This window comes from Leucopleurus acutus, assembly GCF_964270905.1.
Source record: "Leucopleurus acutus genome assembly, chromosome: 5".
In the NCBI taxonomy this organism is placed as follows: domain Eukaryota; kingdom Metazoa; phylum Chordata; class Mammalia; order Artiodactyla; family Delphinidae; genus Leucopleurus; species Leucopleurus acutus.
In genome coordinates this window covers 70,658,993-70,684,691 of record NC_139147.1, presented here as the reverse complement: position 1 = coordinate 70,684,691, position 25,699 = coordinate 70,658,993, and the positions used below count along the sequence as shown (strand labels likewise).

Below are 25,699 nucleotides of genomic sequence, written 5' to 3'. Positions count from 1 at the left end.
GATCACACTGACCCAAGGAATGGTGTGGACGGAGATGGGCTGCAGCACACAAAGATGGAGCGACGGATGGGGCCGGCAGCCCAGGGAGACACGTTGGGGAGAAGGAAAGAGTTGCTTGGATGTGGATAGACAGTGAGGGCAAAATCCCAAATATTGAAACGCTCAAGATGTTTTAAATGCAGGTTAACAGCCAGGAAGGTGGGGGGAGAGGACTTGGGGAGACTAGTTAGGCTCCGGCATAACTGGAGTCATTAGACGGGGCTAGAAAGGAGGATCGGGTCAGGTTGGGAAGGCGGCCGTGTTTGTCTCGCGCGCGTTGAGGAGCCCCTGAGGGCTCGTGAGGAAGGAGCAGTGTCGTCTTCTTGCTCAGTGTTCATTGTGCTTGTGCCGGAGCCTCATGGGTGAATCACATACAGATCTGCCCTTACTACAGCCCAGCAGTCATGTCAGAGATATCAGAGTGCTGGTGGGCAGTATATCGACACCCTGGGAGGAAAAGGGTGAAAACAGAGCAGGACGAGAATGTAGGGGAGCGGAAATTGAAAGGGGGCGATGCAAGGGCCCAGGCAGGAGGACCCGGTGACCGCCTGGCTGCAGGTGTGATGGGGGCGCGGTGGGTGGAGAGGAGCTGGTTTGCGCCAGTTGAGGTGCCTTCACCATAAACACTGCAGCCTGTCCCGGTGAAGCCTTCCTTGGCCAGTTGAGAATGCAGAGCTGAACTCGGACGAGGTCAGGGCTGATTCAGCCTGGAGGGTGAGCCCCAGCAGCAGGGAACGTCACGGGAGAAGAGGCAGCCAGCTCTGACCGGGTGGAGAACATCCAGCGTAGATGGTGAGGAAGAAGCAGTGCCAGGCAAGGGGTCAGGCCGGCCTGCGGGGGCCGTGAGGGCCTGGCAGCTTGGGGGCTGGCTGTGGGCGGGCAGGTGATTAGAGTTAGTGCACAGTGTATGCATAAAAGGCAACGGTCTTAGGGGCAGGACAGGAATAAAGATGCAGACGTAGAGAATGGACTTGAGGACACGGGGAGGGGGAAGGGTAAGCTGGGACAAAGTGAGAGAGTGGCATGGACATATATACACTACCAAATGTAAAACGGATAGCTAGTGGGAAGCAGCCGCATAGCACAGGGAGATCAGCTCGGTGCTTTGTGACCACCTAGAGGGGTGGGATAGGGAGGGTGGGAGGGAGGCTCAAGAGGCAGGAGGATGGGGATGGATGTATATGTATAGATGATTCACTTTGTTATAAAGCAGAAGCTAACACACCATTGTAAAGCAATTATACTCCAATAAAGATGTTAAAAAAAAGGCGATGGTCTGTGAAGGAACGGGTAAGCTAAGGTGTATCTGCTGGGTCTTGTCTCATCTGCGTACTGTCCCAGTTGAAAGGAAAAGGGGGATGGGGAGAATGAGGCTGAGGGCAGGCCCCTGGCTTTCATTCTGAGAATTTGTGGGAGCCTTTAGGAGAGCAGGAAGAAGCCTGTTTACTGTGTGGGAGATGGCAGACGTTGGTCTCCCTGGGCAAAGTTTAACAGTGACGTGAAAGAGGAAAAAAGTCAGAGACCTAGAACCCTTGATTCCCACCCCAAACCCATTGTTGACTCCCAGATCTTCCCATGTCAGGAGTTGACAACACCATCCACCTGGTTACTTAAAGGAGAAGCCTAAAAGCCGCCCTCCGTGCTTTTTGTCCTCACCCTCTACATCTTTGTGTGTGCGTGCGTGCGTGTGCGTGTGCGTGTGCGTGTGTGGTTACTCCAGTTGCTTCTGTTTCCAGAATATATCCCGAATCTGCCCTCTTCATCTCCGCTGCTCTTTTCTGTTCTCTCTGCATCCACTCATGCTCTCCCTCTACTTCATGCTCACAGGAGCCAGTGTGCTTCTTAAAATGTAATTCAGGCCACCTCGCTCTCCGGCTGAACACCCTCCGACGGCTTTGCCGTTGTGCTGAGATAAAATCCCGCTGAGCCTGCTAGCTCTCTGGCCTCTTCTCACTCCACTCCAGTCCTAACGCACCAGACTGGTGTTTCTACATGCCCAGCTCCTTCCTGTCCTGGAGACGAGGCCCGGGGTGTCCCGGTCTCTAGTGGAACCAGCCTTGCCGGCAGAGGGAGCAGCCAGTGCGCATGCCCCAAGGCTGGAATGAGCTTGCATGTTTCAGGATGGAGAGAAGGGAGGCCCCGGTGACTGGGTCATGTGGGACCAGGAGAAGGCAGTGAGGAGGGCAGACCGTCTTCTAGGCCCCAGGAGGGGTGTTAAGCAGAGGAGTGATGTGGAGAATAGACTGTGGGAAGCCAGGGCTAGTTGAGGGCCTGACACGTTGTAAATACTCATGGATTTGTGGAATAAACGATTGCTTCATGTGTGAGAGTGGGAGGTGGGAAGAGGGATGCGTGCTCGCAGTACTGTCTCTGTGACAGAGCTGTCCTCACATTCCTGGATCAGCAAAACACAGGGTCGGCAACCCAACACCTCCCTCCTGCTTTACCCCCCAGTGCGGTAGGACAGTGGACTGGACAGTCTTCTCCAGGGGAGGGAGAGGGCAGAGGGGCTGCTGGTGGAGCCCCTGCATCCTTGCTGTGGGGTGTGGTGTGGTCGGGGTCCGTGGCTGGGGAGCTGCTGTGGCGGGATCTCTGGAGACAAGGGTTTGGATGCACGTTTCGGGAGCGCTCGCCTTTTGCTTCTTGTGTTCCCGCTTCCCTTGTTCGCCCAGGAGCTGTCAGAGGGTGAGGATGCTTCTCCCTCATCAGGCAGGGGCCCCTCCTCCCTGACGTTTGTTTCCCCTGCCAGAGCAGGGACCCTCAGGCCAGAGATGCCTGGCTTGCCATCAGTCAACAGTGAGGCCATGAGGTGACATTTTTCACTTAGGCTCAGGATGAAGTGCTAGCATTCGGTACTTCCAAGCTGCATGGTTGTCTTTCCTTTTTAAATGTTTGTGTTTTTTTCCTGATTATAAGAGTTAATATATGTTTATCATATAACATTTGGAAATTATAGAGAAGTAAAAGCAACAAATAAATTATCACCCATATTCCAACTACTAGAAGTGTATTAAAATATTAGCAATTGTTATTATTTCTCATTTACATGGAATATAAAGTTATCTAACTATATCCATGTATCTGTCTACATATCAATCCATGTGTACAGCCGTATGAATTTCCAGAATAGATATTATTCCAGTCTGTGGTCACTTTTTTCTAGCTATTTCTTTATTGGATATGTAGACTGTTTTCAGTTTTTCATTGTCATAAATAATGCTGTGACTAAGTATCTTTGTGCAAAGATTTTTGTATTTATATCTGATTATTTGCTGAATGTTAATTCCTGGATGTGGATAATTTTAAGATCCTTGGCAGTACTACCAAGTGGCCCCTTTGAATTGTACCAGATTATACTTTCACCAGCAAGTTGAGGAGAAGATGTTTCTGTGGGTGACTGACTGTGCAGGGCATCTGACAAGCAGGAAGTTTGGTGGACGCTGCTGAGGGAAGCGGGTCCCTCCAGAACAGGCTGGCAAGCTGTCCACCATGCTGTGTCCAGGGAGCCTGCATCTGGGAAGGGAGGTAGCCTAGCACAGTGCCTTGGCTAAGTGACCAGGCGGAGGGGAAATACAGTATTTTAGAAGGAACTAGAATACAGAATTGGGGATGGGGCAAGAGAATGCAACAGGGACTTTGCATCTTTCTAAATTAGAGTCATTTCATTGGCAATAATTGATCCCTTAAATTGTGGAGTACTTGGCAAAATTAGTGTTTTGTTTGGGGTCTGTAAGAGCGCTTTGAGAATTCTCTTTACGTTCAGAAAATCCTACATCCTCAGGATTAGAAAGGACCTTAGAAGATCCATCTTTATTCATTAAGTGATAGGCTTATGTCCAAAATAAGGAGGGAAAAGAAGACTCTCGATTTCGTTTTCGGGCTCTCACTCTTTTGCCCCATCTACCCTGGTTGATTCCCAGCCGGAGTCAGTAATTTCACTTTGTGCTCAGAAACTTTTGGATTCTTTGTTCAGGGTGCGATGCAAGGTGTGAGGTCCCCTTAGATCGGGAGATTATCTGACAAATCCAGATGCGTCCAACGAATGATGTGATGGGGGCAGCTCATAGACATAGGTATTCCTGGAAAGGTTCTAGAAACCGGTGAAGCAGTTTCACAACCATCACAGTGACAGAGCTGTAGTTGGGGGTAGAAATGGTGCTCCAGCAACTGGAGTGGCTAGAGGTGAAAACTGGTCCAAAAGGTCCGGGGTCAAGTTTTAGCTCTGCCATTTAGTCACCATGTGACTTTGGGCCTATCACTTCCCCCCCGGGCCTCCATTTCTTTATGAAATGATGGTCCATCCCATGCTAAAAGCTCCCTTTCTGAGAGGGCCCATCTTTATCCTGTGAACACCTCTCGACTTCCCTGATGCTGGTATAAAATGTGAGGAGGTTCAACACCAGGCTTCCCAGCTTGAGGTCCAGGAGCTTTCGGAGCCTGTGTGAGGGACAGGGAAGGGCCGCGCGGTGGCTCTGAACGTGCACTTGTGAGCCCACTAGACCTGCAGCTCCTTGGGAGGAAGCAGTAGGTCTTATCTCTCTTTGTGCCCTAGCGCCCAGCACAGGCCCTGTCCAGCCTGCCCAGGTACTACTGCAGAAGCACCTGCACCACCACGTGGTCAAGGGCTCCTGGTACAAGATCTCTTAAGGAGCCGGCAAGGCTATAGAGGCTGTTCAAAATGCACACATTGCTTTTGAGCTATATTTTGGTTTGGGGTATGTGAACTTCATGCCATGTGAGTGTGTGAGGAAAGCTGGCAGGTCAGATGGTGTAGGAAGCAGGCAAGGCTCTGTGTTCCCAGTTCCTGGAGTTGCTGGGAGTGCTGGAGGGGAGGCTCTCAACTCACTGCAGACCCTGAATAACAGCAGGCCCCGCCTCTCTGGGCTGGGAGGGAGCTGGGCTGCTGGAGGCAAGGAGATGGATTTGATAAGTTTGACAAGTTTGTGCTCGATGTCTTTGATAAGTTGGGAGACGAAGACCAGGGAGGAAGACGGGTGATGAGAAGAGGGCAGAGGCCAAGGTCAAGCTCTCCAGCTGGCCCTGCGCCATCCTGGGCGTCTGAACTGAGGCGGTCGCATGGGAGGGAAGGAGTCGCAAGGATACGGAAGAGGGACACCCGGTAGTAATCTGGTGGGATATTTGTTCTTTGGGCAAGGTCATGACTAGTGATTACCATATGTTAGGCTAGTATTGAAAACCACTCCATTTTCCTTCCCCGGGTGGTAGGAGGAGGTGGAAGCAGCTTCAACGTGGGGATGAGTGTCACTCCTGTAGCCTCTGGGGCCACCAGGACGTTTGTTGATGCCATGGGTGAGCCCTTCTGGGATCATCTTTTGCCGGGTGTGGAGGAGAGGCCTCCTGGCTTTGCAGTCACAGACCTGGGGAGGTCCTGGCTGGGGCATCAGATAGCCTCAGTCCAAACCCTAACAGTGCCACTGGCCAGCTGTGGGACCCTGGTAGGTTATTCAGCCTCTCTGCACCTTCAGGTTCTCATCTGTCAAATGGGCTATTAACAGGCCCCGCTCAGGGAATATAGTGTCGTGATCCCCTGTGGAGCAGATTGCGAGGTGCCTGGGCAGGAGAGCTCTGTAAATACTGGCCACAACGACTCTCCCGAAACCAATGTCTATTAATACTGACCATTGTATTGGTGACAACGCACCCTTCGCCTCCAGGCTCATTGGCCAGGGGACAAGTTCTCAATGCAAAGGGCTCAAGGCCACCTTCCAAGGACCTCTGTTACCTAGTCCGCTCTCACCCTGGACCCCTGCCAACTTCACCTGTGGTCTTCTAGAACTCTCTCTCTCCTTAGCTTCAGAGAAAAGAGCAAGATTTGAAGTCAGAAAAACTCAGTGCCACAGCCCTTGCCTATCATCATCTGAGGAGACCCAGTGAACACACGTGAAGCAATTAGGATTCAACAAAAGCAGAATATGAGGTATACGTGACTCCAAAATAATAAGCCTTTGAAAATCAGTCATAGTTAGACCTCTATGGCCAGTGAGTGTTCCCCTCCAGGTCAGAACCTTTGGAGGTCACTGACACGCCTCCAAAGTGTTTGAAGGAGTTGGGAGCTACCTTTAGAACCAGTGTGTGGGGCACAAGTGACTCGCTGCTGAAGTTTTGCAGTTAAATCTCCTCCTGGAGCCAGAATGGGTTCACTCATCTTGATCGCCTTCATCAGTCACTAGATTGGGCTTTGAATTTGTGTCTGTGTCCAAAACAATCTAAACGCCTTATCAAGGGATGAAAAAATTGTCGTTATCCAGGAGAGTCAAGAGAATAATATTCTGCAGGCTCTATTGAAAATCAGAGATTTTTAGAAAACAGCTCGAGCAATGACAGCATTGTTGGAATAAGTGTGGTCTTGATGGGACCTCCTTGAAGGGGATCAGACTCACTGGGTAGGTGAATTCTTGTGGTTTGCTAGGAATTATTTATAGTATAGTTGTGCCTTGTGGTAATGGAATGCCGCTGGCAGAGCTGGGAAGACAGATGCCAGTGGTGGCTCCAGGGCTCTGACGGGGTCAGAGGACTTCTGCTCTTAACTCCTTTGCTTTCTAGGTATGTGGCACTGGGCAGCTGCCTAACATCCACCTTTCCTTATGTTAAAAATGAAGATGATAATGTCTATTCTGCTTCCTTAACAAGGCTTTTGAGGAGAAGCAGATATAATTATGACTGTGAAACCACGTTTAAATGTAGACATAGCAGGTAATGAGTTATAATACAATGAACTGACTGTGACCTTGGGCGAGCTGTTTCATCTCTGAGCCAAGTTCCATATCTGTAAAATGGAGAGGATAACACCAGTTGTGTCCACCTCACGGTGTTGTTGTAGGGGTGAAATGAATCAATCCACGTGGACGAGCTTCGTAAACATGCATGTGCTGCGTATGGGTTAGTCATTAATGCTCCCCTGGAACACATCGGGCAGTATCATGACTCTAAGTGAGGTGGGGCTCTATGGAGAAGGTAGATGCAGGAGGTCAGAAGAAAGTGGGAGAACATTCTATGAAGTCTCAGTGGCCTTTTTCAAGCCTCCTTCTCTTTGTCCTCTCAGCTGGCACTGGCTAAATAGCTCCTTCCCATCTCTGCCCCTCCCACCAAATGGGATGTTCCTCACAGCTCTGCCCTTGGCCTTCTCCCTCCAACTCAGTGAAGTGAACGTTTATTGAGCATCTCCTGTGAGCCACAGTCTCTCATAAGGGACACAGAAATGGGATCGTGTAAGTTATAATTGTATAACAAGGTAAAACAGTAGTGTTGAGGGAGGGAGTTGTCTCTGGGAAGGCTTCCTGGAGGTGGTGGCCTCTGAGCTGGGTGTGAGAAATGAGTCAGATTTCGCCAGAAGGCCAAGGGGAAGGAAGCAGGGCACTCTAGGTAGGAGGACTGCAGGAAGGAAGGCATGGAGGGAAGACAGCAGGGCTTCACCTGTTTTCTCTGAGGGGGAGATCCTCCTCTTTCTTCTCTGCAGAAACCCAGTTCCAAGCCTTCAGCCACCAGACATTGACACATTTGTTTATCCTGCTTCACTTTCAACAGCACAGATAGCGGTTATTAACGCAGACATGTCTCCCTTTCCTCCCCTAGACCCGACCACCCTTTGCCTGATAATGGTCCTGTTAATCTCTCCATTGCACATTCAAAACCTCCATCATCTTTGTCTCATTGCCTTTTCTCACTCACAGGTAATAAGTGTGGACTCTTCCTTCCCTTCGTTCCTCCCATCCTCACTTCCTCCCTTTCTTCCTTCCTCCTCCTAAATCCCATCACTTGTTAATCAGATGGAATTAAGTACACATAATTCCATTTGGACAGTGGGTGACCTAGGCTGTCAAGGTGTGTCACCCCGTTTGGGTTGTGAAGCCGCAGTGTGGACCCCGGAGTCCCTTGGAGGTCATCCTGGAAGCACACCAGGAGGTCCTCCTCAGCCCTTTCCTGTTTCCCTTTCAGAAGCTGTCTTTGTTTTGCTCCTTCCTTTCCTATCCTTCATTCTTTATTTCTGTCTTTTTAAATTGATCTTTGGAGTCAGACAGACCTGGGTTGATACCAAGCGCTACTGTTTGCCGTGCAACCTTGGCCAATTTACTTATCTCACTATACCTCAGTGTCCTTATCAGAAAATAGGGATAATAATGGTACCTACCTCCCAGGATTGCCAAGAGGATTAACGGGGACGGTCCCAGTGAAATGCTGAGCACGTGCCTGCAGGGAGCAAGTGCCCCCCTCATCTGGGCTGCCATAATAATAGCCAATCAGTACCCTACTCTGGTGGGCATCTTTTTAAAAAACATTCTCCCTAGCTTTATTTCTCCCTCCCTTTTATTTCTCTTTTCAGCCCACTTCCCTTCTTCTCCCTCTATTTTATCTTTTTTCTTCACTGGCTATGGCATACAACTTGATTTTTTAAATAATGGTTATGTTTGAATCGAGTGTCATGTTTCCCAATCTTAATTTTAAAAGGCTATCAGTAAACCTTAATGTATCTTCTGAAATACATTTTACTTAAACCCCTGCGGGCTCCTCGCGTTCCCACGCTGAGCCCACCCCCCGCCCCCCGCCCCCCGTCCCCCGTCCCTTGAGAGGCAGTGACCTTGGCGACCACCTTCCTCCCCTTCCCCAGTCCAGGCCTCAGCATCGGTCCAATGTGTACATTTTCTAATGCTGTAAACTTTCCAGACAAATGATGCTTCTCTGGTTTCCTTAAAGTCCTGGGCCACTTCTCACAAGTCAGTGGAGTAAACGGACCCCAGAACGTGTAAAGGCACCGGCGTCTGGCTCAGTTCGCCCGCCGCCCCGGTAGCGGCGCTTCCTGCCCCCTTCCCACGCCTCTCCCCCTTCCTCCTCGGAACCAGGATGTTTTCCTTGCCTCTTTATTGTTTCACTAACCTGGCAGGCCTCCTTTGGTGGAGCCCTGCCACCAGGCTTCCTCTTTGGGTGTGAGCGAATGTCAGGGTGACCTCGCGGGAGGCAGGGAGGCTGGCTCCCCGGGCTCCCACCCCCGGCCCCGACCTTCACCTCTGCCGCCGCTTGCTTCCGCCTCTTTCTCAAAACTGCCTCTTTGCTAAGGAGCCTCTTCTTCAGCCCCTCCATGGGCGTTTATTTTTCAGAGGGTAAGAGGGGCAAAGAAAACCGAGGCACAAGGTATAGGCCCCCCACAGAAAGCCTTTTTGTTTACTTATTTAATTGAATGGGAATCTTCTGACCTTTGACCCTAGGTCTGTTTCTCAAGGTCTTTTTTTTCCCCCTTAAACCTATAGAATTATTTTTAAAGCAAGGAGTATGAGGTCATACCAAGGTCCTTCATCTTTCATTCCTGCCTGGATAGGCAGCCTCTTTCCTTAGTGCCCCTGAGGCCGCCTCAGGGGTGATTCCCTTTCTGGAAGCCTGACCCCAGACCCAGGGGCCCCAGGTCAGCCGACTCTGGGTCACGGCTCAGCCTTTTGTCCTGGAGGATGGGCATCTGGACAAAAGCTCACTCTCTCACGGGGAGGGGAGGATAATGTGCCTTGTAAACTTCATGCTTTTCATTACGAGGGGCTGTTCCAGGGGAATCTTTTTAAAAATCACATCATCGGAGTTTAAGTCCAAACACTTCTCAATGTGTATGTTTTTTCTTGGGGCCGCTCCTTTCAGGGTAAGAACAAGGAAGGAAACGAAACTCCCCGAGAGCCCTGGACAGTCCAGATCGAGAGCTGAGTCTTTTGTTCACACAAACTCATTTGGCTCCTAAATGTCCTCCACCCAGAATCATTACATCCGCAGCAGCGTTTCAAAACACTGCCCAGAGTGGCCGAGCTGAGTAGGCGGCTGCCTTTCTGGTGAGATTGCAGCCACCCTCCCCGCAAGCGCCCAAGGTTCCTGCCTGCCCCAAAATATCCTGCCGCCGGCCATCTGGCCTGAAATCCCCCTCATTTGGAGGATTCCTGGGGTGCAGACAGGGAGGCCATGAGGGCTCTGCTATGGAAGGCCGGGGGTGTTTGGAGGAGGGGGCGGCAGCTGGGGGAGGGAGGATGGGATTCTGGTCTTAGCCCTGTGCCTTCCAGACTCCCCGGGCGCCCCCTCTGCCTTGCTGGGCCACTTCCTCCACTGCAGCAGCACCACAGGGATTTATTTCCGTGGTTCAGCTCTCCTGGAAGCAGGAAGCTCCTTGGAGCAGATTCTACCGCGTCTTGTGTGGGGTTGATGCTCAGTAAATACGTGCATTTTTTATTGTGGTAAAATATATGTAACGTAACGTTTACCATTTTTACCACTTTAAGTGTACAATTCACTGGCATTGATTACGTTCACAGTGTTATACAAGCATCACCACCACCCATTTCCAGAAAGTTTTCGTTTTCCAAATAGAAACTCATTAAGTAATAATTCCCCATTCCTCCCTCCCGCCAGCCCCTGCTAACCTCTAGTCTACTTTCTGTCTCTGTGACTTGACCTATTCTAGGTACCTCAGATAAGTGGACTTATGTAATATTTTTCCTTTTGCGTTTGGCTCATTTCACTTACCATAATGTTTTCAAGGTTCACCCATGTTGTAACATGTGTCGGAATTTCCTTCCCTTGTAAGGCTGAATAATATTCCATTGTATGCATATACCACATTTTGTTTATCCATCTACCCGTTGATGGGCACTTGGGTTGCTTCCACCTTTTGGCTATTGTGAATAATGCTGCTCTGAACGTGGGTATACACGTATCTGATTCCCTGCTGTCAGTTCTTTTGTATATATGCCTAGCAGTGGAATTGCCGGAACAGCTGGTAATTCGATGTCTCAGTTTTTGAGGAACCACCAAAATGTTTTCCGCAGTAACTGCATCATTTTACATTCCCACCAGCAAAGCACTTAGGTTCCAATTTCTCCACATCCTTGCTAACACTTCTTATTTTTCACGTTTGTGATAATAGCTATCCTAATGAGTGTGAAAGTGAACATTTTAAAAAATTTGTAAATGCCACTCACTGACCACATTGTGGATTTGGAACTGTTACTACCCCTTTGGGCCCCAGTCCTGTCACGTGAGGGTCAGAGTAGTTGGTTGCTGGGGTCCCTGAGGACAGAGGTCGCCTCTGGAGAGGATGGGGGTACCACAGACAACCCAGCCGATTTCCCAATTCTGCCCAGAATGAATGATGCAAAGCCCTGTGGGTGCTAGCTGGCGAAGCAGGCCACACACACCATCCATTAGTTTGGGAAGAGCTGGCTGAGCTTCCCTCTTGGTCCATCCTGGTGTCCATGTGGGTGTGTTAATTAGGAAAGATACTGGAATGAAAGAGCTGGCCTCTAGTCTCTGCTCTGCCACTTATTTTCTGGGTTATTCTGGGCGAGTGACCTCAGTACTGAGCCTCAGTCAGTTTTTTTCTTCTATAAGATGGTGCAAGAATTCCTATCCTACCTGCCACTCAGAATGTCAGGATCTAACAGGATAACTTAGCCCCCCCGAAATTATCCTGTAAAAAGTGCTTTGCAGTTGTGAACGTGTGGGATTTCTTAAGTTCATCTCTGAGAATAGGAGCCTAATTTCCTTCTCCCTTAAAGTTCCTGTGAACAGTATCCTCCTCCTCTTGTGGTTTCCACATCCATCACACCAAAGGGATTAAAAAGAAAGGGGCGGGGGGTGTGTGTGTGACAGTCTCTATCTTTTTAAAGTCTCTTTTCTTCCCTCCCTGTGTGAGCCGTTGAATTTCAGGAAAATCTTTTAAAATTACAAAGAAACCTGCTATCATAGTTCTGAGATACAACCGTGCAGATTCAAGGCACCCAGCTCCACAGCACTCTGAAGAGTGTTTCCCAAGTCGAGGATCTCAGGAAAGCTCCAAGGGGTGGGGGGACAGGAATGGGGAATTCCGCAGCTAGGGGTCAGTGTCTCACCTTCCAGAACCTCTCCCTCCTGAACCTTAACCCCTAGCCATCTGACCATCTTCCATCGTCCGAGCGACACTCGGGAAAGTCCTGGGGACTTTGGTTGACTCATCTCTGGACTTTTTGCAGGCCTGGTGTCCATGGCCTCTCTCTGCTGTATCTCTGCATGCACAGCCTTCCTGACTCCTACTTTTAATGTCATCCTGTCCTTCCCTTGTCATCCGTGTGTCTTTCACTGGCTCTTGTCCTCCCGCCAAATTCAAGTTTTCCCCTCAATTCAGTCCTTGACCCCTACTTTCCCCTTCATCTGCCACCTCTTTGTCCTTCCTCCTGATCAATAGCCCACATCTTAACTGCCTGTCACACATTTCCACCTGGAAGTTATAACATCAGCCCAAACTTCATATTCTGAAAACAGGCTTTTCTTCTCCCATAAATTCATTCTCCAGCCAGGCGCTACTTCTTTGTTATCATTCTTTTCATTACCCGTGAAATTCATCTCTGAGTTAGAAGCTAATTTCGAAGTCCTCTTGCTCCATCTTCCAGCTAATAACATGCAGCTGCCGTCAAGCCAAGTCTGTCCGATTCCAAAGCCCACGTGACAGGCACCATCTCGTTCCTCTTAGAAACAGGGAGTGCAGTGGGGTTTAAGGCTGAAGTTTGGAGGCTGGTGAGACTTTCTTTGGCCCTGCTCATTGGTTAGTGCCTTGGAGGCCCCGTGTCACCGAATAAGTGGGGGTGTGATGGAAGGGGACCTGGGTTCAGATTCTTTTCTCTCTGCTGTTGAGCCTGTGACCTTGAACAATCAATCTTTCTGCCCTCAGTCTCTCCATGTGCCATGACACCTACTTGACCAGCTGTCACGTGCAGCAAATGAGATAACACAGGTGAAAACACTTAGCACTGGGTAGGGAGATCTGAACCTAAATGGAGGGAAACGAAAATAAAGCGCTTGTGCTTCAACACTGGGCCCCAGAAGCGAGAGTGTAGCTGGCGGCATTTGACACGGGGCCGCGCAGCGGTAGATGGTGCAGCATGGGGGCGGCCGGGCCACCGGGAAGAAATTGCCTCTTTGGATGACGGCACACTCCCCGCAAACACCCACTACACTGCTCAGGAACAATGCAAGCTGAAAAACCCCAAATCATGGGGTGGGTGGTGAGGAGTTGACTCTGTAGCAGCTGCTAATTAGGAAATCCTACTCCTGGGCCGTGCTAGCATCCCTGATGTTGTTGGTTCACAAACAGATGTTTTGGAACATGAAGACATTACAGAAGTGGAAGTTGTCAACTTGGAAAAAAAAACAAAAACAGGCAAAGCAGTAAAACTCTCTTGTTAATTTAATCTCCATTCATGGTACAAGGGAAAGTGATGGCCTGACACAGGGGGCTGAGTGCAGAGGGAAGGATGGTATTTCCAGCTCCAAAGACACCTGGGAAATTGGGACATCTAAACTCCAGTATGAGGCTGGTCGGTGTGGCTCGGGTGCCACAGGATGTGAGTGGGGCTTGAGCAATCGCCGCTGACCCTCTGGGGAGAGGGATGGATGAGGTGAGGAGTGCCAGCCTCTCCTGAGCCTCGGGACGCCCCTTCCTAACCCCCAAGGCTGCCCCTGAGTGTCTGGTGGCACACAGCCTCTTCTCTTCACTGCCCAGCTGGCCCAGGCTCCGCAGCCTGAGGCATACCTTCTCCTTTCTCGAGGGCCAATTTCTCTTCTCCACAAAGAGGAAGAGCAGGTTCCCTGATACCTTCCCCGGCATGTGGTAGGTCCCTGTCCAGTCCTGTGCACTTTACTCTGAATTGCTCTCCCGCTCAGGGTTTACACCTGTGCTGAATAGGGAGCCACACCACGAACAAAAATTCAACCACAGGAGCCCTGAACAACTCAGGGCTCCTGCAAGGACTCGTCCTTGGACTAAAGTAAATATTTTAGCGTTTGACTCATTGTTCTTCCTGAGATACAGCCTGGAATGGTGTAAAGCACTTGATGTTCACAATCAAACAAGACCTTGAACGGCAGAGAGAGTGGCCTGGGGTGCTGCCTGCCCCATCCTGCGTGGTTTGTTAATCCCTTTTCTGAGGAACAGTTCATACGCAATCAGAGGAGTAGAGGCACATCCAGAGCTAAACAGGGGGCAGTGGGATACTGTTCTTTTGGAATCCCAGGCCAGTGACATCAGGGGCTTGTCTTGTAAAATTTAATTTTTATCAAACTTATGCATGCTTTAAAGATCAAAGATGTTTTATAAGGCTATTATAAAAACCCTGACCACTCCTACCATTGTCATTTTCTGCTTCCCACTTTCAGCCCTTTCAACTGATTCTTTAGGAATTATGTCCATATCTCTAAATAACATGCTTATGTTACTGTTTATTGTTTTTGTTTTTTTTTGGTTTTAGGCAATGTTCATTGATTTCTCTCAGTGGAAATTTTATATCATTCCAAGCTCTACCACTTTTATTCTTTAGGGTCAGCTTGAGGAACTTTAAAGTGCATTTTTGACACAGCTTAAAGTTACCTTCTCCAATACAACATGATTCTGATCATCCCCTTCCAACTTATGTGCTATTGTTATCCAGGATTTGCTGTCTTGTTTTCTTCCTTTTTTTTTTTAATTTAATTTAATTTATTTTTGGCTGTGTTGGGTCTTCATTGCTGCGTGTGGACTTTAGTTGTGGCGAGCAGGGGGCTACTCTTCGTTGCGGTGCTCGGGCTTCCCATTGTGGTGGCTTCTCTTGTTGCGGAGCACGGGCTCTAGGCACGTGGGCTTCAGTAGTTGTGGTATGCAGGCTCAGTAGTTGTGGCTTGCAGGCTTCAGTAGTTGTGGCTCGTGGGCTCTAGAGCACAGGCTCAGTAGTTGTGGCGCACGGGCTTAGTTGCTCTGCGGCATGTGGGATCTTCCTGGACCAGGGCTTGAACCCATGTGCCCTGCATTGGCAGGCGGATTCTTAGCCACTGCACCACCAGGGAAGTCCGCCATTACCTTTTTGAATATAGCCGTTTCTCCTTTTTCTCATTTCCCCTCCTAGAACTCCAATTAGATATATGTTGGACTTTCTCACTCTGTCTTCCTTGTCTCTTCACCTCTTTTTCATAGTTTCTGTATTTTCATATCATCTCAGCATTCTCTTGTCATCTGTCTTGTAATTCTTAATTCTCTTTTCAGCCGTATCTAATCTGTTAAGTTTCCTAATTTTAATTATTATTATTTTTTCAATTCTAGAATTTCCATTCAGATTTCTTTCATATATTTTGGCCATTATGTATAGTCTCTTTTTCTCTCATTTTCAATTTCTTCTTATCTCTTTTCATGGAGTTTTATTTACTTACATTCTTTGTCTGATAATTCTAGTAGTTGAAGTCTTTGCTTGTCTAGTTTGCTGACTTTTGCCTACAGATGCCTTTTTCATGTTTATTTTGTGATTTTTTTTTTACTGTGATCTCTTATTCCCTAGGATTTTATCAGTAAATAATAAAATTGGATTAAAGAGAATTCACATTTGTTTCTGCCAAGTACCCAGAGGCACTGAATATCAGGACCACTTTTCCTCCCCAGTAACAGAATATGCGTGTGTATGTGTGTGTGTGTGTGTGTGTGTGTGTGTGGTTTGAGATATAATTTATATACCATAAAATTCAGCCTTTTAAAGTACAGGCATACCTCAGAGATATTGTGGGTTCAATTCCAGACCACTGCAATAAAGCGAATATCACAATAAAGCAAGTCACATGAAATTTTTGGTTTCCTAGTGCGTATAAAAGTTATGTTTAGGGCTTCCCTGGTGGCGCAGTGGTTGAGAGTCCACCTGCTGATGCAGGGGACGCGGGTTCGTGCCCCGGCCTGGGAGGATCCCACGTGCCGCGGAGCGGCTGGGCCCGTGGGCCATGGCCGCTAAGCCTGCTCGTCCGGAGTCTATGCTCTGCGGCGGGAGGGGCCACGGCGGCGGGAGGGGCCACGGCGGTGAGAGGCCCGCGTACCGCAAAAAAAAAAAAAAAAAAAAGTTATATTTAAACCGTACTGTAGTATGTTAAGTATGCAATAGCATTATGTCTAAAAGATACAGTGTACGTATCTCAGTTAAAAATAATGCTGTTGGTACCAATAGACTTGCTTGATACAGGGTTACCACAAACTTTGAATCTGTAAAAGATGCAGTATCTGTGAGGCACAATAAAATGAGGTATGCCTGTATATAGTTCACTCGTTTTTAGTGTATTCACAAGGTTCAGGACTACTGTTTTAAAAAGTTTAATTTTATTGGGGTATACTAGATTTACAGTGTTGTTAATTTCAGGTGTACAGCAAAGTGATTCAGTTATACATATATATATATATATTCATTCTTTTTTAGATTCTTTTCTCTTATAGGTTATCACAGAATATTGGGTTGAGTTCCCTGTGCTATACAGTTGTCCTTGTTGGTTACCTATCTTATACATAGTAGTGTGTGTATGTTCATCCCAAGCTCCTGATTTATCCCTCCCCCATACATTTCCCCTTTGACAACCATAAGTTTGTTTTCGATATCTGTAAGACTGTTTTGTAAATAAGTACATTTGTATTATTTTTTAAAAATTAGATTCTAGGACTTCCCTGGTTATCCAGTGGTTAAGACCCTGCACTTCCAATGCAGCGCAGGCAGGTTCGATCCCTGGTCAGGGAACTAAGATCCCACATGCTGTGAGGCATGACAAAAAAAAAGATTAGATTCCACATATGAGTGATATCATATGATATTTGTCTTTCTCTGTCTGACTTACTTCACTTAGTATGGTAATCTCTATAGGACCACTTTTAAACACACCCTTGGCTTGAGGTTTAGACCACACAGGTATTGTGACTATGTGCTGCACCCTCATGTGAGGGCTAGCTTTATGGTTATAAATTCTTGAGTGAGAGTTATTTTTCCAGATTCCCTTGCTGTCCTCTTCTGCAGGGCAGGTTTGTTTCTATTTGCCTTACATCCAAGGTATAGCCCTGGTCCTAACTTCATATAGGAGTTTCCTCTCAGACTCCCTCCTTAAGAATTTTGTCTCTTATCTCCTGCATCCCTGTGGCCATCAGAACAGAAGTTCAAGGTCACAAATATTGAGCAGGTGCCCCAGGGCAGCTGCCAGCTTCAGAGTTAGCTCAACTCTCTGAATTCGAGCTCTCAGTTCATTTTTGACTTCACAAGATTTGTGTGCCAACTCAGCAATGCATTTAGAAGTATTTTTTTAAAAAAAAAAAAAACCATTTTATTCAGCATTTTTAGTTGTTGTTAGTGCAGGGTTATTCAGGATACTGCAGGACTATTGTCTACCTTTTAGTTTTGTTTATAGAGTGCATTTTTCCTGCCTTCCATTTTTAGTCAACCCTCCAGGGAGACAACATGGTTCAGGGCTAACCATGTCCTGTCTTCATGCGGCCACTCTTTTCCTTTTGAAGGCTGGAATTCCTTGAGCTGACTGGATCTTGGGAAATCCATCCTTTGTTCCCTGAAGAAGGGGACGTGGCTGCTTCCAGAGGCCCAGCCACGCTCACCACTGGCCAAGTCTCACGCTCATCTTGAGGCTGTAATAGAGCTAAATACAGTTCCTTCCCTTTGCTCATGGCTTACCAGTTTTGGAGCATGGGTTTTAAGTCCCTTCTGCCTCCCCACAATCACTTTTTTTCTGGCTTCTTTTGAGAATAACTTCTCTCATTGTGCCAAGTTGACCGAGAGGGTAGGGAAGGCATCCTCAAATCCTTTCCCTTCCTCTTTGGAGGCCAGCTTGCCTTTGCAGCTCAGAGAGGAAGAACAAAGGTTACATGTGTCCATAACCCCAGAGTCCCAAGTTGAACTTGTGGACTTGGTGGCTGCCCCAGAAACACCCCTCCACATCCCATTTCTAGCTGATTGTGGACCTTGCCTGTCTGGGCCTGGGCCCCAGAGGAGCCCAGATGCCTAGGAAGCTCCCTCCTCCTTAGGAAGCTTCTGTTAATTATCACTTACAGGAAAAAGAATAGGAAGCATGAAAACAGTAATTCTCAAGGGGCTCGGGGAGGAAATGATTCCCTTAGGAAAGTGTGTCAGAATCTCTTTACGGAAGAATTTATAATCACCACCCCTCCAACTCCAGTAAGTGAGCCACTGCTTCAGGTTGGAGTGGACCAGCGTGGGGACAGTGTTGAGAACCATTGCTCTAGAATTGCACTGTCCATATAGCAGCCACTAGCCACATGTGGCTAGCCTGCTCTTGAAGTGTGGCCAGCAAAATACTCTCTGGATTTTAAAGATTTAGTACTAAAAAAAGAATGCAAAATATCTCAGTAATTTTTGTATCAATTACATATTGAAGTACCATTTTGAGTATGTTGGAGTAAATAAAATATTTATTAAAGTTAATTTCACCCGTTTCTTTTTACTTTTAAAAATGCGGCTACTACAGAATTTAAAGTTACCTATGTGGCTTGCATTTGTGGCTTTCTTTATACATCTCTTGGACAGGGCTGATCTAGAAGATAACTTGCTCCTTTGGGATTGTGTGTGTGTGTGTGTGCACCCATGTGCGTATGATATTTTGAGTTGAACTGTAGGCTCTGCCTGCAGGCTTTACTGGTCCGATGGTTGGACATTTTTGCCTGACTCGTATAGATAGAAGTGACTTCATTCATCCCTGCAGAGCTTTCTCAACAGCCCCCGATCCTAAGCAGAAAGAAAAATATCATTCCCAAATGGGAAAATAAAAATGGGTTTTTTCAAGGACCCATGTGATCAGCAATAACTTCAAATTGGTCTCTTTCTATCAATTTTCATCACTTATTCCACTTGTTATAAAATTTAACCCTATATGGTATTGTTGCTTCATAATTTCTTCCCCTGGATTGCAAGAATAATTACTGTTGGAAAAAAGAAAGGTGAGATCATTCTCCTTGAATCCACTTCTCCTGATATATCTGCTCATATACCTTTTCTGAAGGTTTACTTCTCTTTTCAGAAGCCAACAAGTCCTCACTGATCCATTTTCCTATTGTTTCAGCTGCTGTAAAAAACCACTGGCTAGAAAGCAACACTGAACAACCCCACACAGAAAATATTACCTTTGATCAGAATCAAGTGGACTTTTCAACAGTGGTCTCCAAAGAGGATGTGATGGTTCAGACCCCCAGGAAGAGCCACGCTTCTTCAGATGCTCCAGGAAACTTCACTCCACAAACTGAAACAGCAGCTACAGGAAGAAGTGACTCTTCAAGGAGGACAGATGTCACCATTTCCCCTGTTGGGCCTGAGAGAGCAGCCGCTCTGACTTCCCAGAGCAGCACCTTAGGTGAGTTTAGGCTGATGACACTCATGTCACGCATGTATGTCCAGTCCTGGAAAACCTAATGTCTGCTGGTCTCTGCCTTCCCCCATCCTGAGCCGCAGTGCTCAGCCACGGGTCCTGGGCCAGGGTGAACCAGACCTGTGCCTCAGGCTGCACCTGGGGCTCCCTGTGGTTCACTGAGTTGTAAGCCTAGACCAGGTGAGGGTGCAGTTTTGTTGAGTGGCCTGACCAGTGCCATGGAATCTACATTCCATGGCCAGACTGAATCCACACAACAGCGGCAGTCCCGCCACACGCTGCAGTCTCCCAGGTACCGGGTCTGGTGGGCTGCTTGGCTGCGTGTTCGTGTTGACGTAGCTCAGATGGCTGTTCTCGCTGCGGTCCGCACAGCTCCGTGGTTTGCCATTTCTAGCAAAGGATTTCAAGAAGGGGCTGGGGCTGGACGAGCAGGATTTGATTGAGGAAGGGAAGACAAAGAAAGCTGGCACCAGCTAGTACCTACGCTATGCCAACATGTCTCTCAGTTCTCACAGCCAGTGGTGAGGTCACGTTACTCTCATTTTAGGAATTCGGAAACTGAAGCTAGAGAAATTGATCAATCCAACGTGTGCAGGTCAAACAGTTAACAGGTTTCAGAGCTGAGATTTGTGCCTAAGCCTGTATTGGTGGGAAGGGTGGCTGAGGAGTGGGATGCCTGGACCATATGAGCAAAGATACAGAGGAAGGAAGAGAAGTGTGGCCTTTTCGTGGGTGGCAAGGCCAGCAGCCTCCCTCGGGGCGGGCATAAGTCACACACAGAGGAGAGGAGCTGCGGGTAGGACAGTCATGTGGGTGGGGTTAGGCACAATTACTGAGCACTTTGAAAACCAAGCAGTTTTGATGTGGTGTGGTGGGAAAAGTCACTGGAGGTTTTCGAACAGGCAGTGACATGATTAAAGTGAATTTGAGTAGGGTTCACTTGGCACGTGGGTATAAGATGTCTGGGGTGAGAGATGGGGCAGAAGGAACCTGGAGTCCAGGGGACCACCCAGGCAGACACATGTGCTAACATGTGGCCTGCTGGCCTCAGGGATGGAGAGGAAGGGATTGGTGAAGGCTTGATAAAATCGATACAGCTTGGTGATGTGATGGCCTAAAAGTAGAGGCTGAAGCCGTCAAAGATGACCCCATGGTTTCACACCCTAGTGATGGGAGGTCTGGTTGGGGGACTCAATTCTGTAAAGAGTACCTAGGACAGTATTTGAAGTTCCATTCGTGAATGATGGATATAGAGCTTAGAAACTGCCCGTGACGCAGCCTGGGTTTGTTGGTCATCCAGATAGTGGAAATTTTGTTTATGTTAAATTCAAGTGAATTCTGGGACCAACTCTGTGGAATGTGAGTGATGAGTCACGAGGATCAGAAGCCCACCTCTGGTTCTTTATCGTCTGATACTTAGCTTCAGTGTGCCCCTCTGCTGATAATTTTACCGCAAAATGCAGAATCTTTGTTTGTGAGATCTGAAAACAGTCCTCGTCTTGGTTTGTGGTCTCTCCTTCAGGAGGTGATTTTGCATAGAATGAACAATGGCTCCTAATTTCTTCTCGTGTCTATTTTATAGAGGTCAGAGGTGAGCCCACTCAAAGATTGTTCAGACATTTGGAAGTCTGCTGGTGGAATTTTAATTGTTGCTGTCTGCTTTCAGCCTTGGGAAGGCATTGCCCGCCGTCCAGCAGTTCAGGCTCAGAAGGAAGAACCGCCCCTCCTCACACGGAAAGCGGAACATCCTGGGGTTCCCCGGCAAGGGGGCAGGGGCTCCCTGAAGAAGTGACTGTGCACACCCAGGTGGCTGCCACTTCAGTTTTGACCCAGTCTTCTCTTCCTGCTGTGGAGGGCGGAGAAGAGACCACACTCCCCAGGCAGAGAAATTCCTCAGGACCAGAGCTCTCCTGGCTGCCTCTTTCCAGGACACTGGCTCACTTCCCTCCCTCAGACCAGTCCGCATGTGAGTACTGCTATCCCAGCTGCACCCTCTGAAGTCATTCAGAATAGAAATAAATAGCCCCGGATAGCCAGCTAGTTACATGCTCATCACAGGGGCTGAGGGGAAAGGACTTTAAGCACCAATGCAAAGTATTGGTTCAAAGTACAACCTGCCCAATTTATCTCAGTGTTGAAGTTCAGGTCTAAAATGTATTTTCTTTAACTGTATGAGGAGGAAAATAATAGTTGGTCTGGTGGCTGCTCTAGGCCTTTCCGTGCACCAACCCCTGCTTTTCCTGTCTCCCCACACATATACGCATAACGAAGACTGAGTGCGGCTGGTGTGTGGTCTTGCACAAGGGGCCACGTTCTGGGGTGAATGAAATGGTGAACATTGTTTCACTTGATGAGGAGTTATATTTGTATTTCTTCATTATTGCAAAAATGTTTCTTTCAATGGCAAAGATAACATAGATAGACATTTTTCTGGGCATCATTTCAAAAAAACTATACAGGCAGGTGTTTGCAAGACTGCAGCAGTGGAGCGCTAGCCTCTCTGCATTCCAACCCCTAGTCATCAGTTATGTCTCTGTGCAGGCCTTCCATCTCCACTGAGCCCTTTGTCAACCCTCTGAGCCTCTGTGCCATGTACCTTGTCACACCAGCTTATCTGATGCCTGCTACCCAGATAGCCTGTAATCCGCTTGAAGACACAGATTGTGTTTATTACTTCTCTTAGTTAGGTTCTCCTGCCCCACAGTGAGGTACAGTTGATGAGGAAGGGGATGAGCATGTACCCAAATATCACAGGGTTCATCCAGCCACAGGCCAATGTTGGAAACTCTGCCCACCCTTTCTCTTTTCCAAGGTTTTATACCGAGCCTGTGCGTGCTTCTTGTGTTTTCATCTCCATGCCATAGGGAGCAGGACAGAGAGGGCTGGAAATATTCTTGGGAAATAGGTGGCTTCAGAAATTGCCATTTCAAAATTTTCATAGGTCAGAGGTTTTTAGAAGTACTTTCCAAGACTAGGGGTTCAGGTTTATGTCATCAAAGCAAAAACAGAACCCAGAGGCCCTTTCTGGAATGCCTATTTAAAGCAGCCCATTCCCCTTCCATATACTCTGTATACAGTTTCCTGCTGACTGGGTATATATGTAATTTATGATTCATATTTTTAGGAGATTGGTTTTTAAGATTATTCTTAACCATTGGTTAGATAGGATAAAAGCTACGATCCTTTCCAGCTTCAAAGTTCTGTGGTTCAGTGGTTTATAACCAGCTTTATGAAACGGCGGAAAGGAAGCTAAACTTGATTCTGGTCAGGGTCATTTAATATTTATACTTTAAATTCAACCCACTACTGTGGTATATATACTGTGGTATATTTGAAAATCAGCCTATGTTTCCAGCTACTGGCCTTGACTCTGTAGTCACCTGTACTTTTTAACATTAAAAAAATAATTAGCCCTCCAATTCCTTGAGCATTCATTCTTTTAGAACCTTATACTTTTAATTTTTGAAGAGTTCTACCATATCGTTCCTCTTCCTTGAGTTTCACTGAGCATTTCTATTTCTTCTTAGTGAACTGGATGTTCTCTGCTAGGTAGGGTCCCACCTCCCTCTTAGATACTGGAGGGGGCTTTGTGTGCTGTTAAATGAAGGGATACCCAGGCATCCAGGACTGTCTGGATCTAGCCTGACAGCCCCTGCTCTCCTCCCCGCAGGGATGCAGAGGGGACATGAACGAGGATCCGAAGCCACATGGGAAACGAAGCTCTGTTTTATTTTTAACGCTGGGCTGGTCCCTGCTACCCTGCTAACCAGAGCTCCGGTGTACCTCCTACCTCCTCTAAAATCCAAATCTTGAGATTTAGATTTTCTGAGCACAGGATCTAGGAGCGCTAGGCATGCAGGCAGGAGTGCTGAGAAAGCCAGCAGGACTTGCCCGAGGCAGACCGGGAGTCACCCAGCCCAACTGGCCTCTCTGTTGGGAATCGAAGCCAAGAGGGAATGGGGTAGGGGCGTGCGCTTTGTGACACTTGGCTGCTCTGTCCACTAGTAAACGTGACCCAGTGAAAGTCGTGGCACTTGGACCAGTCAGATGAGTGTTGCTTCTCACTAGGTGAGCGCTAGGATTCCAGCCAGGAGCCTGGCCTGGGGAGGATGGGAGTCCTTATTTGAAACATGAAGGGATTAGATCAGTTGATCCTAAAGATCCTTTCTAGTTCCAGCATCTGTTATTCCAAACACATCAGCCTTTGTATTCGGTGACTCCTTTCACTTCGCATTCCGCTACATAGAAACATACACACAGCACAACCTCTTCTGAGGCTCAGGTAGTCAGGGGTTACCTGCTTCCAAAAATAAATTGCGTGCTAATAAATGTATGTGTTAAAGCAGGTAAAAGCCCAGACGGCTAACTCAGATTTTAAAAAAAGAGATCGGAAGCTGTTTGAAATCATTTTGCTTGCTGCTTTAGATCTTTTGTTGCTTTTTTTCCTTCTGTACTTTTTATATTTTCTATAATGACCATGTACTGTTTGATAATTAGGGGGAAAAGTAAGCAAAGCAACTAATAGGGGAAAAAGTTCCCTTTTAAAGGCAAAAAGAGATATGTGTATGTTGAATTATGTGAAAATGGCTACAATTGAGCACTGAATTTAGTACTGAGCTTCCTGGAAGCCAGGGCACAAAGGGAAACCGGGTGAGGCATGCTATTATTGTCAGATAAAGTGAGTATACAATTTCACCCATAGGCTTCAGTGTTTGGGGGGCAGTACATTCTAAGAGGAATATTTATGTGAGGAATGTTGAGGCTCATAACAGAAAACGCCTTCAATTGCTGTTTTGTGGAAACTGTGCTGATGTCCTTTAGAAGTTGATATTTTCTGTCGATTCTCAATAGGAGCTGAGGGTGTAATAATGGATCTCAACTCATGGAAGTGTTTCTGTGGGTAGCTGAGCTAATGTGGTCCAGGTAAATTGCTTCGTGGTGATTTCACTTTGTAAAGGAAGAGGATATAAATAACTCAGAAGGTTGTAGCCTATCTTTCCCAAATATCAGCCGCTCCTGCCAGATTTTTGGCAAGTTCTGGATAGCAGCCAAGCCAGGGGTGAGCACTGTGATGCGTGCCTGAGGCTCCAGTATGTTGTGTTGTGATGGGAAAGTGACCCATATAGTGTTCCCAGAGGAGTAGGCGTTCCTTTCACCTCCTATTATAAAGATTAGGGAATTTAGGTTTTTTCTGCTCCCAAATGGATGGGCTTCACATTTTTGAATGGCTGCTTCAAGGGTAGAAAATGAGCAAGGAAAGGCAATTATTAAATAATCAATAGTGCTGGTCTGCTGATTAGAAACATGGTACATTTCACCCTAGATGTATTTAGCAGGCGCTCATTTAGTAACATAAGTGGTGACTGTAGGTTAGTTTGACCAGGCATTTTCTCCTCTTATTAAGAAGCACCAGCTCTACAGAAGTATGCACACTGCTTCATAGCTTTACTGTGAGGATGGAACAAGATTATAGATATAAAGTACTTACTTAGCACAATATATGGAGGTGTACGTGAAGTAGTGGCACATCGTAATTGGTTAGTAAAAGGCAGAGCTTTTAATACTGATGATAATGAGATGGTGAAGCAGTGTTCCACAGAGCCCTCAGGGTCAGGGAAACCCTAGCCATTTTCCTTTTGTGACTTCCAGCAGTTGTAACTTTTACAATTGTATTTCTGAGGCCATTGCTTTGCTGGACAGGTATTCCTGCCGAGTCCAATAAAACCTCACTGTGCATTGAATTCATGAAATAATGCAATTTACTGGGAATAAAAGTGTTTTGAAAGAGCACTCAGCAATCTGATGAGGCTGTAACTGGTGGATATAGATGGTGGCTCTAATGAAGTTAGGCCTGAGAAGCTAAGTGGGCGAGTGAGGATTTGGGGCATGTCTGTGTTGTGCTTTCCTTTTTTTATACTGAACCTCTTTTGTTTGTTTGTTTGTTTGGAGCAGAGAAAGGTTTATCGCAGGGTCAAGCAAGGAGAATGGGTGGCTTGTGCTCAAAAACCCCAGGTCCATTTGTTTTTTTTGCGGTACGTGGGCCTGTCACTGTTGTGGCCTCTCCCGTTGCGGAGCACAGGCTCCGGACGCGCAGGCTCAGCAGCCATGGCTCACGGGCCGAGCCGCTCCACGGCATGTGGGATCTTCCCGGACCGGGGCACAAACCCGCGTCCCCTGCATCGGCAGGTGGACTCTCAACCACTGCGCCACCGGGGGAGCCCCTCCCATGTTTTAATTACTAGTTTTATGGATTGCCTGCATCTTCCTTGTCTCCACGAAGGTCCAGTGACCAGACCTGTGGCCTATGTTCTAGGTGTACCTGGTTTTATGGTTTTGTACAAAAGTGAAAGGAACCTTTCTGTTTCCTGTGCTCTCCCTATATGTATATATTTGATATTTATTTGTGCTTTTGGTCATGACTGCACATTGGACTCATCTTCAGGGACCCGTTTATAATGAGAACTTCCTTTTTTCCTTCCTTTTTTCATAA

General features: G+C 47.4%; 1 protein-coding gene across 1 annotated transcript in view; it reads left to right on the top strand.

The window, feature by feature from the left end:
* HEG1 (heart development protein with EGF like domains 1) overlaps positions 1-25,699 on the top strand; it is a gene marked incomplete at its 5' end in the record, with an annotated part of 76,509 nt that overhangs the window by 4,309 nt on the left and 46,501 nt on the right. The window contains 2 exons of the mRNA XM_082839584.1: positions 18,907-19,194; positions 20,876-21,175. Of these exons, the coding sequence (XP_082695710.1) occupies positions 18,907-19,194; positions 20,876-21,175 (588 nt within the window). The remainder of the gene's footprint in view (positions 1-18,906; positions 19,195-20,875; positions 21,176-25,699) is intronic.